Here is a 14,758-nt window from a genome sequence, read left to right on the forward strand (position 1 = left end):
AGTAAGAAAAAACTTTCCAAAGGGACTGTTTTAATATCATGTTTTGGTTGAGGAAGTCAATATCTGGGCAACTGAGGAAGAGGAAAGAGTCAGGAGATTTCAGTTCTAGGCCTGGCTCAGCCATTAAGTAGTTAGCCTCTGTTGGGCCATCAGGGTTGTGCAATAACCAATTTATTCAGTGAGATTGTTTAGTATTGAACACATTCCTTGCTATAGTTGTGCCAGATCATCTCTTCTTCCTCTAAGAATACATTCCACCACTCCTCATTCAATCTTAAAAGACATCTGTGTTGCTGAGAACACTGAAGACTCCCAGGAGAATCTCTCAATTTATGTTTTTCTATACTTTACAAACTTTCAAAGTTCTAATCCATCTTTTTCTCATCTACTCCAGTGTCACAGAAGAGGTAGCCTTCTTTCTTGCCAAAGTTCTTTGAATGTCATATTTCATACTGCAGGTACTTTGTGAATGTTTAAGTTGAATTGAAGTAGATGTGGAATTTTGACATGGGTAGGGTGGTTTCTTCATCTTTCTATCTCTGTCAACCCACTCACTTTCACAGTGAATAATAAATACTTATTGTTTTGATTGTCTATCTGTCTCTCTCTATCACACATACACACATGTGTGTATATACATGTACACACATACCAATAAAATGAGGGAGCTGAATGAGGTGATTTCTAAAGTTCCTCGAATCCTAGAACCTGAATTTTAGTTAACATGTTGAGGCTGAAGTGATGGGGAGAATGAAATGAGTGCTTACTATGCACCAGACACCATGCTAAGCACTTTACATTTTCCCATTTGCTCCTCACAACAATCCTGGTGTTGCAGATGCTGTTATCACCACCATTTTGCAGTTGAGAAAACTATGGTTAAGTGGTTTTCCCAGGGTCACAAAACCAATAAGTTTCTGAGGCTAGATTTTTAACTCAGATCATCCTGACTCCAGGCCCTACATTGAATGACCTCCATACTACTATAATTTTTGTGTTATTTTGTTCAGTCTTTCTGCCTTTCCCACTGCTTTTAGGTTATTAGCTATTATTTCTGGCTGAGGCCAGGATGGCTGCCTATGGGTATCCTTCTTTACCCCCTAATTTGCTTCCTCTAACCTGCTACATGCTTGGAAGCAAAAACAAACCAAAAGATTTATTAGAATTGTTTCGGAAGGAAGGGTAAATAGACTTGGAGCAGAGATCCAAGTAACTCTCCTAAGAGACGTGTGTATAGCTTAATTTAGTACATAGACTTTGTGACATCTACTCTGGCCACTCAGGGCCTTTTATTTTCTTCCTTTCTTGTCTTTAGCTATGTTCTGGACTGGGGAAGTGGCCAGATACTCATAGAGAGGTGAGGTGTTCCTCCATGTGGTAATAGTTATTTAAATATGTCTGTCTACATAAACAAACCAGAATATACTGTATGTGTTTCACTGGGAAATTCTAATGATTTCTTGACTAACGTTAACACTGTGATTTTCTTAGCATTTCCCTCTTGAAAAGCCTCCTACAGCAAACCTGGTTGTTGGGAGTGGGAACCAAATATTAGTTATTTTCATATCATCTCTCTGAACATAATTTAAAACATAAAGCCTGGGTTAATCCCCAATGAAAAATGGATAAGACATGGTAAGAGTATTAGATAGTCTTAAGAGTTAATATTTTATGAGTTAATATTTTGACTATCTGATCCCTGTACTAAGCAACCAATCTCATGCATTTAAAAAAAAGGACCAAGAATCAGCTTGGGTTTCCTGAATTTAGATTTAGGAAATAAATCTGTTTTGTGACTACTGATTCAATTCAGCTCAGCTAAGTCCAATATAGAATCATAGAATTTCAGAGTGGGAAGGGTCGTCAGAGGCCATCAAATCCAATGCTTACCTGGAAAAGAATCACTCCACAACATATGAGTCTTTGAAGACTCCCAAAGGTGGGGAGCGCTTTCCAGGAGAAAGCAGCCATCCCATTTTGGGAGTCCTAATTATTAGAAAGCCTTTTCTCTCCCTGGCATTGATCCTATATATATGTCTTTGTAATGGTAGCATGGCATAGTGAATAGACAGTTCAAATCCTGCCTTTAGTCTTATTAGCTTTATGACCCCAGACAAGCTATTTAAGACCTGATCTGTAAAATGAGGAGGGCCTGGAGGTGGGGGAAAAGGAGTTGGATTAGGTGGCTTCTACAATCTTTTTTATTAGTTCTAAATCTATGATCCTAAGAGTTGGCAGGAAAAGTTTCAGAGAGAAGATAAGAGGTAGACGTTGAGGGCTTGATAACTAGGATTTAGGTAATCAATGAATATTCTCAGCTAGACCCCTACTTTTCTTTTATGCTACACATATTGAAATGACTCTCATGTTTCTGGCTGCTATTGCAAGTTGAATATCTGAAGCAGGAAGAAAAAAAAAAAGATGGTATTTTTCCACCAGCTTCTTTATTGAAAAAAGGAGTGACAGGCTTAATTGCTATCCCTCAAGACAACCCTAACCCTCATGGGGAGGTAATTCTTAATGGAAAGAGGAGGAGGAGGAGGGGGAGGAGGAGGAGGAGGAGAAGGTGGAGAAGGTAGAGGAGGTATGCAATAATAAAGCAAATCTGGGAAATCCTTAGGGACTCGCTATCAATATTATGATATGGCATATTTTCATGGAGTGAGTGAAACAGAAAATAAATACGATTCATTATCCAAGGCCTTTAATTCAAGAATGAAAACATCTCACTTAACATTCATTTGTCCCATAGAGAATAATGGGGCTTGGTCTTTGCCCATTGGTTTTGACCTCTAGATTTGTTACTAGCTCTGATACCTGTGAAGCAATATGACCACTGTTTTACAGATAAGACTAATGAGGCACAGAAGTACAAAGGTAGACACAGCAGGTTAGCTGTAAACAAACCAAAACAAAAATACCACACCTCACTAAGTGATAAAGTAATAGTATACCAGGGAAATTAGCAATGGGAGACTTCAGAACAACCACATTTGGTTCCCTCCTGACCCGTTTTGTATATTTATACCAGACATATCAAACATATAGCCTGCCTAGGAACCAGATTAAAATGTAAATGGGAAATATTTAACAAAAGAAATGAAAATACAGTAAAATATAGATAATATTACTGTTTAAAACTAAGTCAATGAACAGCCCACAGTGACCCTTATGTATGCATTGGTGCTCCCCCCACCCTTTTCTATTTGAGTTTTGGATCAGTATTCATGGTGTTGTTGCTAGAGGAGACCAAAGAAACCATCTAGTCCAACTCCCTCACTTTACAGATGAAGACACTGAGGTCCATAGTGAATTACCTAAAGTCACACAGGTAGGAAATATAAGAAAGATTAGACCCTAAGTCCTTTGACTCCAAATGCAGTATTTTGTTTTGTTTTTCAACTGTACCATATGAGGTGAAATAAAATGTTTATGGAAGCCACCATCCTTTTCAATGTTCCTTCACAATTTCAGTACTTAAACATTCCCCATGAGGTTTATTTGTATCTCAGTGGAGGAAACTGATCAGGAGAAGACAAAGGCTCAAATATATTAAATGCAGAGAGTGGACAGGAAGACTTCTGGGAGAAACGGAAAGATAAATTAAGCAGAGTTCAAGAAAGAGGTGGACATACTCGTTAGCTTTTTTTTTCTTCTTTTAAACAAAATTTCCATTCACTGTCGCCTACACCAGTGGGTTTATAAATAAAAAAAAAATTATGCTGGAGAAGATTTTATAAGGCTCTATTTTAAGAGCCCTGAACAAGGAACTCACAGAATGATGGAATGCAGAGTAGGAAGGGACTGCAGAAGCCAACTACCCCAACCTGTAACTCAACAGGAATCCTCCAGCATCCTTGACAGGTGGTCATTTCAGACTCTTCTTGAAGGCTCCCAGTCATTGGGAGATGCTCTAGCTCCCTTCTTCATTTTACTTGTACACAGTTTTGATTGTTAGGAAGTCTGTTTTTAGAGTGGAGATGTGCCTCATGGCAACTGACAGCTTTGGCTCCAATGCAGCTCTCTGGGGCCATTCAGAGCATGTCTGCTCTCCCTTACACATGACAGCTTATCACATACTTGGGGACAACTGTCCTATCTTCTTTTCTGTAGGTTAAACAGTCTCAAATCCTCCAAGATCCTCTTCTTATGAAATGATCTGCTGACTACTGCCCCAGGGAAGAACCTTGCTGCTGCTGGAATGTATTATATTGACTGAGCAGGTATGCCCACATTAAAGGGTCACATATGAAGTATATGTTTCCCCATATCAACCTTATTCACACATAATCCTTACCTGCCCAAATCCTGGCACTGGAACTGGCAATGGGTCCACAGGGGCAGGGTATGGGGGAGCCTCAGTGTGCTCAGTCCTTTTCTTTCCTAACTCAGACATTCATAGGTGTGCCCAGAGTGTGGGCAAAGTAAGCTGGCTCATCCAGTCACTCCCAACTCATGCATTCTTATGCAGACAGTACTTTCTCCTGATAATTGAACTAAAGATGAATTCTTTATATCATACTGACCTGAGCATAATTCCAAGTAATCTTCTGGAAATCAAAGGCAACCAGTTACTTCTGGACACTAAATCCAAAAGCTATCTATCCTTGCTCCCCTTAGAGATAGGAGCTGCAGCTAGATGGCACAATAGTTTGACCCCTTGAGTCAGAAAGACCTGAGTTCAAATTTTACTTCAGACACTGACCCTTAATGCAATTCTTTTAGCCTCTGCCTTCCTCAGTTTCTTCATCTGTAAAATGAAGATAATACTAACACCTACCTCCCAAGGTTGTTTTTATAAAATTTATTTTATTTTAAATTTATGAACTACAACAAGCATTTCCATAACATAGTGTAATATAAAAGATAATTGTGCATGAAATTGCAAATTATGTACAATTTGATATTCCTTCTAAATATATAATAAAGTTACCATGTAAATTTCTTTTTTCCTTTTTTTCTTCTCTCCCTTCCCGCTCCATCCTAGAGATAATGACCATTTGTTATGAGGATAAAATGAGATGCTTGTAAAATGCCTTGCAAAATTTAAAGTAATATACAAGTGTTAGCTATTATTTGAGTGTTGGAAGGATGCTGGTAGGTGGTATTCTCTCTTTAGAGAAAATGTCTACTTCCGCATCCCGTTGGCAATGACAAACAATACACTAGTTAGCAACCAGTAGGAGAGAGGACTCTTCTTATCCAAGTAAAAATATTGCTGCATTTCTTTTTATTCTATTTGGAGAGTAATATGTAATCACTACATACTTATGGCTGGGGAAAAACCCAACAACAATAGAAAACTTAAAGAAAAAAAAACTCCTTTAGAACGGAATGCAACTCCATTCCCAGAACATCTGCAATGGTTTAGTGAATATCACAGATAGGAATAATTTTAAACTGGTGGGAAGATGGTGTCAGACTTTCACTGTAGCCTGCCTCATTCTAGATTAAAAAAAAAAAATCAATCTGTTCACCAGATTTTCTTTTTTTAAAAAAAAGAAAGCTTATTTATAGTTCTTTGTCATTGTATCATGAAAAACAGAAAGTAAATAAACAAGTTGAAAAAATGAGCTATTAATACTTCTGTCAGGAAGGGCAATAGCCAGAGGAGACCACACTCAGGAATGAAAAGCTTGAAATGGAAAAGAGGAAAGATTCACTGTGTTCAGGTTATAACCTATTGTCCTGCTCTAAGGCAACTAGGCATTTAAACCTCTAGTTACAGAAAGTCTTCCTAGCTCAACATTTTCCTTTGAAATAATCTATGTGAAATGAAACCTTTTCAAATCCTTTTCAAGTTCGTAATTGTTATCAGAACCCAGAGACTTTTGATGTCAAAGGTTTGTGACCTAGGACCAGGCCATGTCCAAGTTTGTCCCATGACCCTGCAGGGGACTTGGTCCCAGATGCCAAGGCCACTGTTGCCTCCAACAGTCAAAACAATAATGATGATGAAGAAGGCGATGAATGGTAGTTCTTTGTGCTTTAAGATTTAAATTTTATCCTCACAACAACTCCGTGAAGTGGGTATTGTTAAGTATTACTATTGTCAATTCCAGATGAGGAAATTGGGCCTCAGTTTCCCCAATGAGGAGATGTATTCTGAGGTCCCTTCAAAGTCTAAATCTAGGATTCTATGAAGTTCAGGCATGTCAAGTGACCTAGAAAGTGGAGGAGGTGGTATTTAAACCTAGGTCACAGGATTTTAGAGCCGGAAAATATTTTAGAGATCTTCTATTCAAATCCCTTCATTATACAAATGAGGAAACTGAAAGAGTTTCTTAAGAGAGCTTAAGAGAGCCACAGAACTTAAGTGACTCCCCCTTTCCCCACCCATGTCATACAGGTAGTAAAATGGCAGAGCTAAAATTTGAACTCATCTCAAAGGCTTCTGACTCCAAGTACAATATTCTTTCCACCATGGTAGACTGACCTTTCCACTATAACTGGACAAAGTCCCCATGACCTGGACACTGTAGAAAAGTTCTTAGGGAGTGACAGACATTTATACATAGGGACAGAAGAGTGGGATAGAAGACTAGATCAGTGATCATGCAGAAGATCCCTTGGATGAATGACCTTGTCCCAATCTTCTGAGGCATAATTTAGTGCTTGGGGGCAATGACATCACTAGGGTTTCTTGAGGATTTGGTGGACCAGTCTGATAGCCAACCACACCCCAAAGTGCCCTTCTGTTCTAAATCTATGAACCTATATACGGTCTAGTCTTCTTTTGATGCTTAGTTAAATGACTCTGTTCCCAATGTGTGAGTTTAGGGAGTAATTGAGAACAGCTGCCCAAGGTGCAGGAAGGCCATTGCTGTGTGTATGGGTATACTCAAGGGATCTTTGGGTTCTTAAAGGTTTCCTAATCTTAGTGAACGCTGAAGTCAATTTATTTTAAATATCCAGGTATTATAAGCATTTCCTGGGTGGAAATGGGAAGGGAGAAAGAAAAAAATAGCAAAGACTACATTCTTAGATCTAATTTTGTTTTCTGTTATATACATTTACATAGCACCTTAAAGGTTTACAAAGCCCCTTACAAATGCATCATTTTATCTAACAAGTACCTCAGGAGATGTGCTATGAGTTATCATCTCCATTTTATAGATGATGAGACCAAGGCACAGAAGTTTGTGACTTGCCTAGGATCATACAGTCAGTAAGTGTCTGGGGTCATATTTGAATTTGGAGTTCCTGACTCTAGTTCCACTGTTCTATCCATTGCACCACCAGAGCAACATAAATAATGGGCATTTATTGGGCTGAGTGATTGATTATGAGCTATTGAATGTCCCTTGCAAGTCATGATACTTTAACTATATCACATATCTTAGGCAAATCATCCAATGTTACAGAAATATAGAGGGTGTGCGTGTGTGTGTGTGTGTGTGTGTGTGTGTGTGTGTGTGTGTCTTTTACCAGAACTATCATTTCATTGGTATAAGGAATTTAGGACCAACACAACTGTCCGCCCTGCACTTTATAGTATGTTATGGTGCCAGTTTGTTGCAGAAACAGAATTTAAACACAGATCTTCCTTACTCTGAGGCTGCTCTGAGCTGTCTGTCTTCTTTCTAATACTTTTAAATGTCCCTTTTAAAAATAAAGCTGCTTGTAGGTAGAGGTCTACTGAGGGAGTTTACATAATACCTTTAAACCCTGACTAAGCTTGGAAGACTACTTGGAAAGTGATTATATCTATATATTGTGGATTTGGAGTTTCAAAGGAATTTAAATTTGTTAATTCCAAGTAAGATCCAAGTAAGTTCTCTGTTCCTAAACCCCTTCCTCTCTCCTGCCCCTCTCCAACCCCCCAAAATACTTAAGGAACTATTAAACTCATAGAAAGGGATTCTGGGATAAAAAGAATACCCTTCAAAGCATGGTTTATGGGTTCATGAGTCTAAAATATGTGGATTAAGATTTATTCTCAAAGCAAGAGCTGCAAAATTGAGGTAGAAATTACATGCCTCCTAAATGGAGATGGTTGACAAACTCAGAAGGTGGCTGGCCCCATCATTCAATCCCAAACTTTATGGGGGTTGTAATTCACTTTTCCATCAGGCACAAGGAAATGTGAACAATCACATTAAGCCATTTGTTACCAAGAGAATCAGGTATGGCTAAATCAGAAAGGAAATGAATTTACAATGAGCTTAATTTTGATCATGACTTCACAGAGAATTTGGATTCCAGCACTCAGAACTGCAATTCTGAGATGATTAAATGCATAGTCATTTAATAGGTTCCTAACTCTAATCAGGAAGCTAAACGATTTTTTTTAACCAATATGAGGTTTAGTAAGCACAAATATACTTTTATTTCCGTGGAATTAAATTGCCTATTAGTAGGGAAAATTCTTGGAGCTTCAGAATCAAGGGTAAATTTGGTTTATTTTGCTATGCCTATTTGCTTGCAATTTTAGTGCCTTACACATAATAGGTGCTTAATTGTAAGGACCTGAGTATCCTCCCTGAGCTTTTAAATGAAAAAAGTCAAGGGAAAGCTCAAATTTGGAGTCTTACGGGCAAAGAAAGACGTAAGCAGTAACTGCAGAAATTCCCTTTCCGGATGGTAGAGAATTTAAATGTGAACTAGCTGCCAATTTCCTAGGTCCTGCCCCACCCCACCCCGCTCCCATGATTAAACACCAATTCTAATCCCAGATCTAATACCCCAGGTCTGAATTTCCCCTTCCCTGCCCTCAAAGTCTAGCTCTGCCTGATCTACGTAAGCACCCTATAAAAACCCACCGCAATGAATCAGTTTTTAGTGCCTAATTTTAGCTGGGACACCCCTGGACTGTCCAGTGTCCATGGTCCTTAATTGTTCCTTTATGTTGTACATCCCCTCACTAAAGCTTGCTTTTGCTCTGCCAGCTCCTGTATTGTTCTGTGCTTTGTGGTTTCTCGTCTCCCAGCCGCGCCAACATTCTCCTTTGAAGTACCAGACACTTCCCATATAAAAAACTTGATTGATGTGTGAATTGTTTATTATACTTTTTACACTTATAGGGTTTCTACTCTCTATGTGCCCCGGGTTGCCCAGGGCTGGGGACTAACAGTCTCCAAGTCTTGGCTTAGACAGCTCTGTGTCCCCAAGTGCCTCCTCCCTTCTCCCTGAGACCAGGGCTATTACTAGGAGCCCTGGCTGAGACCCTGTGCCCCTCAGACTTTTCTCTGCAGCAACCTAAAGGGTAAATAAAAGAGACTGCCATTTTTTTTTTTTGTATTATACTGTGGAGTCCTGAACCTTACTAAACCAGTAAAATAAGACATTAATCAATGTTCATTGATTGGACACGGAGATAAGATACTTGGGGATGTGGTATCTTAAAGGCATGCACTTTAATTGCTTACTTGACCATAATATTAAATTTCTAATTATAGAAAATGTGTAATGAATGAGCTAGCAGATGCGGTTGCTGAGCTAGCAGGAATAATCTGCAAAAGATCTTGGAGAAAGGAAGAAGTACCACAGGACTGGAGAGGGGTAAATCTTATTCTGATTTTCAAAATAGGGAAGAGAAATAGACTCTGTGAACCTCTAACAAAGGGCCAGTGACCCCAGAGAGTCATCATTTCCTTTTCTGACAACTTCTAAACAAGTAGATCAGAGAATTGCTAGAGATCCTTCAGTAAGATTTCAGCAAAGACATCAACCACAAGGACTAGGTACTGTATTTATCCCCATCTGAAGCAAACAGAGGTTAAATCACTTGCCTCGGGTCACATGACTGACTAGTATCTGAGGCTAACTTGAACTCAGGTCTTTTTACCTTGACCTCCAGTGCTCAATCCACTGTACCACCCAACAGGCTAATATATTTAAAGCTTTCAGTTGTGTTTGTCCTTCATTCTCAAAGAGGTCCCTTACATCAAGATGATGACATGACTTGCAGTTGACTTTGATTTGAGTGAGGAAAGGCAATGCAAGGTCACCAACTTCACTTTCTTTTCCTGAGCCATCTGGGTCCAGTGGCCTGATATTCATCAGGATGGCTGGAGATGACCCAGGCAAAGCTTACAGTATGGTCAAAGCAAAGATCACTGAGCTGGGATTCAGAACGCCTGAAGAATATGCTTGTTTTTGCAAGGTGGCTTTGAGTGGAGTCCTAGTTTCCTCAGACAATATGGGGTTGATAACACTTGCATTGCCTACCTCATAAGATTCTTTTTGGGGCTATAGGAGGGGAGGAGGAGGGTCCATATTTGAGATTTCACTGAGGGAGACAATGCTCAACAGGAAACTTCCTTTACTGAGGCAGATGAGCATTTTTTTCTGGATGTGTAGTCTTGGAAAGTTGCTTAGGGGCTTTAAGAAGTGTAAGTGACTTGTTCAGGGTCACACAGCCAGTACATGTTAGACTCAAAGCCTGATCTTCCCAATTCCAATACTGGCTCTCTCTACTCTGTGACACTCCATAAGGCTCTTGTGAAAGTCAGAAGCATTAACATCTGCATGTGCTTTGTGTCTCCCCATGCAGGGAGAGGTTGAGAGACAGAATGGGTGGATAGCCAAGCCTTAGAATCAAAAAACCTGGGCTCAGTTATGGCCTCTGACACACACTAGCTGTGAGCCTCTGGGTAAGACACCCTCTCAGTGCCTGCTAGACACTTCTCTAAAGTGAAGAGAAGGCACTGACTTAAATTGGAGGGAGATGTTTCCTACACTAATGTAATCACAGATCCAGTTCCATCTATCTATATGTATACCCATGTTGTTTTTGTTGTTTCTCAGTTATGCCCAACTTTTGTGACCCCATTTGGGATTTTTTGGCAAAGATACTGGAGTAGTTTGCCATTTCCTTCTCCTACTCATTTTACAGATGAGAAAATTGAGGCAAACAGGGTTAAGTGACCTGTCCAGGGTCACACACTGTTAAGTGTCTGAAGTCAGATTTGAACTTGGAAGATGACTTTTCCTGACTCCAGGTCTGGCACTCCATCCACTACACCTCCTATCTGCCCCACTTTATATCCACTGATACCCATATCCATATCCATACCTGTATCTATATCCACATCTATTTCTTTACCTGTATTTACATCTATGTCTGTACCTATATGTATACCCACATGTCTATCCATATTAATATTCATGAGTGTATCTATATATCTATGTCAAGTCATTTAACAGCTCTGTATTTCAGGTTCTTCATCTCTAATATGAGAGTATTAGGCTTGACAGATTACCTCTAGATAGACATCAGGGGTAGGATTTGAACTCAGGTCTATAGTGGACTAGATGACATCTAAATTCCTAACTACTGCACTGAATTTTGCAAACTGGAACATTAATATCTCTGAACTATCTATCACATCTAAAATTACTTTTTCTGGAGCTAGAACCAAGTATACAGACTTCCCGGTTTCCACGTCAGCTTTTCTTGTCATTATTTCCTAAGTTTTAATTAGCTGAACAGGAGATAGCTGTTCTGATGCCATTCTAGAGGTGAGCGAATCAAACTCGTCTTTAATGCATGCACAGCAGTAAAGTAGTTTGCCTTGAGTCAGCAGGGCAAGAGTGGCCATGGAGTATGAGTCATTTTCAGCAGTGTGTGTGGTCCTGCGTGTAGGGCACCTGACACCCACCCAGATTCCTCTTGTCTGGTAGCAATATATCCCTGCACTAGACTTCTATAAAGTGTCTATTTAAAGAACCTATAATTATCCATTTTTCATGGTGATGTGGATATTGAAATAATTGAGAGCTGCAGGGAAGTGGGAGGGAGCCAGAAGTCTTAGCACATAGTTTAGGAAATATGCCAGGTAGTGGAAGTTAAGGTCACTCTGGTATAAATATCTCCATGCTGATCAGGGTGATAGATTTAGAGATAGAATGTCTTTTAGTCCTACCCCCTTATTTTATTTTACAGATGAAAAGTGTGGCCCAGAGTGTTAAATTACTCAGTCAAGATCACCCAGACAAGAAACTGTGGCATATCTAGAGGACTTGAATCGAGGGCCTCTAACTCACATATCAGCACTTTTCTCACCATATCTCATATGACTTTATGGCCAAGGAGAACTGGCATTCTGGCTGAGACAGGGAGAAAAGCTTCTGTGGCAATTAGAGAAGGCACAGTGAAAAGACATAGCAGCAGAATGAGAATAGGGATTGTGCCCTTCTCTGTGGTTGAAGTGCCTAACGTAAGTGCAACATTTCTTAGGGTTCCCAGGCTAGTTTTCTTTCTTAAGGACCATGCCTTAAACCCAAATCACTTTGACTCTCACTGATTGGCCAACAAGTGGTCTCAAAATAAGTGTGAATTAATTGATAGACCTGGAGTGATCCCAGGAGTCTCCCAGAGACACGTTTATGTATCCTAGAAGTGAATTCAATAATAAAATCTCATATGAAAATGCAAGTGGCAAGGAAATAAAATTAGAAGGAAATCTGAGACAAGCTTTAGTTTTCCTGGAAAAGTCCCCTTGAGGTGTTCATATTCGATAGATAAAGCATTAAGAATATGATTCAAATCCCTCTTCAGAAAGTTACAAGATGTATGACTTTGCACATGTGACAATTTTCATGAGCCTCAGTTGCCTCATCTGTAAAATGACAGGATTTTAGTAGATGGCCTCTGAGGTCTCTTCTAGCTCTGTTTTGGATGTTAACATGAAATGACTGCCTCATTTAATGGCTATTAGTCAAATGTATTTTGATGATTTTATCCTCCCTTCCTTCAGGTGGTTGCTAATTTTCTCCATATTAGAGATCACCTATGATTACCTATTTTTGAACTAGAAAAAATTGGGGGCATGAAGCAGAAATGTTCATTAAATGCCAATCCATGCTATTCTTTCATTACAGAGAGAATTTCATGTTTCCATGTTAGAATGGAGAACACCTGTCTTTGAACATGTTGGCCATAAAGAACCCCACAGTTCTGGCTGGATTCCTGACTACTTAGAGGGATAACAACGAATTAGGGAGCCCAGTCTGGTACCTTGTACTCAGCTCTTGAAAAGTTTTCTTATGTGATGCTTTCCTCCCAGGACAGAGGGAACCAGGACTGAATAGTGATGGTAAGTCCCTACTTGTGATCCCAAATAAAATCCCACCTCTTACATGAAGCCTTTCCCAACCTCTCTTAATTCCAGTGCCTTGACTCTCTTAATTATTTCATATTTATCCTGCAGATAGCTTGCTTTGTACGTATTTGTTTTCATGTTGTCTCGCCCCATTAGATTATAAGTTCCATGAGGGCAGAGACTGTCTGTTTTTTGCTTCTATTTGTATCCCCAGTACTTAGTACAGTGCCTGGAACAAAATAGGGGCTTAATAAATGTTTATTGATCAAAGTGATCTGTTGTATATACTTTTTCTTTTGAATATCAAAACATAGTTATGAATGAGAAAAGAATCAGAGACCTTGGAGGTCATCTAATTTCATTCTTTTATTTTACTGAAGAGGAAACTGAAGCCCAGCAAGGTTGGCTGACATTCCCAAGATCACCCAGGTATTGTTACAGGTGGGATTTGAATCTAGCTCATCTGATGAATAGCCAAGACTTTTTCCAAATGATAGTGCTCTCTCCCTAGTTCCACTGGATCCATGCCTGTCTACTTTCAAGAATCCACCATTTCAAATCTACTGAAGAATTTCTAGGAGAAAACAATCACTCACTGAATATGAGTGACAACATTTTTTTTCATCTATTATTTGTCAAAGGGAATAAAGGGTGATGGGTTGTCAAACACTAGAACACGTGGGTGACAGAACTTGGAGAGATAACACAAATTTAGCTCAGAATGAGTTCATACCAGAGGATGATTTTGATCACATCAGTGCTGATTTTTAGAAAAAATCTTGGTTGTCATCCAAGAGTGACCCCAATATGCAATAAATGAGGAAGGTAGATAATATTATTTCTTTGGGAAAGAAAGAGACAGAGAAGCCATAAAGGAAAACCCATAACAATTTTTCACCAAGAAGCACTTGGGTCTTGCTTACCAATCTTGCACAGCATTGAAGGATTCTTCATTGGTGATGTCGTACATTAGAATAAAGCCCATGGCACCCCGATAATAAGCCGTAGTAATTGTCCTATATCTCTCTTGACCTGCTGTGTCCTAGAAAACAAAACAAAATGCTACTAAGACTCGAAATCATGTGGCAAAACATTTAGGGGAAAGTAATGAATGATGTGGGAAACATCCCTTCCATAGCTTCTGAAATAACCTTCAGGGAGTGGGACAATGGCTGTTGTCTGTTTCTAATGATTCCCATAATTTAGGGTTATTGCCGCCCAAAACAATGCTTTCTGTTGATAAACTGATAAAATAATTGATAAATAAGTTGATAAAATAATTGATGAACTAGCTTTAAATAGCCAGAATAGACTTCTACACTTTAATTCACATTTGCCAAATTTCCTTCCTTTCTCCCTTCCCTTCCTTCTTTTTTCTTCCTTCCTTTCTTTATTATACACCTACCTATCTATCATCTAACCATTCATTCATTCATTCAGAAGCCTACCTGTTATAAGATTACTAGAGGAAATTCTTAATGAAGAAACTCCCTTTCTCAATGTGTGCAAAGCAAATCAGAGTCTGCAAATCCTGTTGTGTTGGGACTGGAAGCTCAATTCTGTGTGGACAGTCTCGGGCAGGTAAAAGTGGGACTTCTAAATCTTAGAGTCTTACGAGGCCCTCCATGAACAGCGGGGGTTCGAGAAGGTCAGACTGAGCTAGCTCGGCTAGCTCGGGTATTTCCGCCTCTCCCCCGGAGATACCTGATGGG

General features: G+C 39.4%; 1 protein-coding gene across 2 annotated transcripts in view; it reads right to left on the reverse strand.

Moving 5' to 3' along the window:
* The window catches only part of RAB3C (RAB3C, member RAS oncogene family), a 379,873-nt gene that overhangs the window by 125,404 nt on the left and 239,711 nt on the right, over nucleotides 1-14,758 (reverse strand). For both annotated transcript variants that reach the window (XM_072605576.1, XM_072605575.1), the window contains exon 3: nucleotides 13,970-14,088. In XM_072605576.1, the coding sequence (XP_072461677.1) occupies nucleotides 13,970-14,088 (119 nt within the window). The remainder of the gene's footprint in view (nucleotides 1-13,969; nucleotides 14,089-14,758) is intronic.

The sequence above is a fragment of the Notamacropus eugenii genome, chromosome 4, assembly GCF_028372415.1.
Source record: "Notamacropus eugenii isolate mMacEug1 chromosome 4, mMacEug1.pri_v2, whole genome shotgun sequence".
Classification (NCBI taxonomy): domain Eukaryota; kingdom Metazoa; phylum Chordata; class Mammalia; order Diprotodontia; family Macropodidae; genus Notamacropus; species Notamacropus eugenii.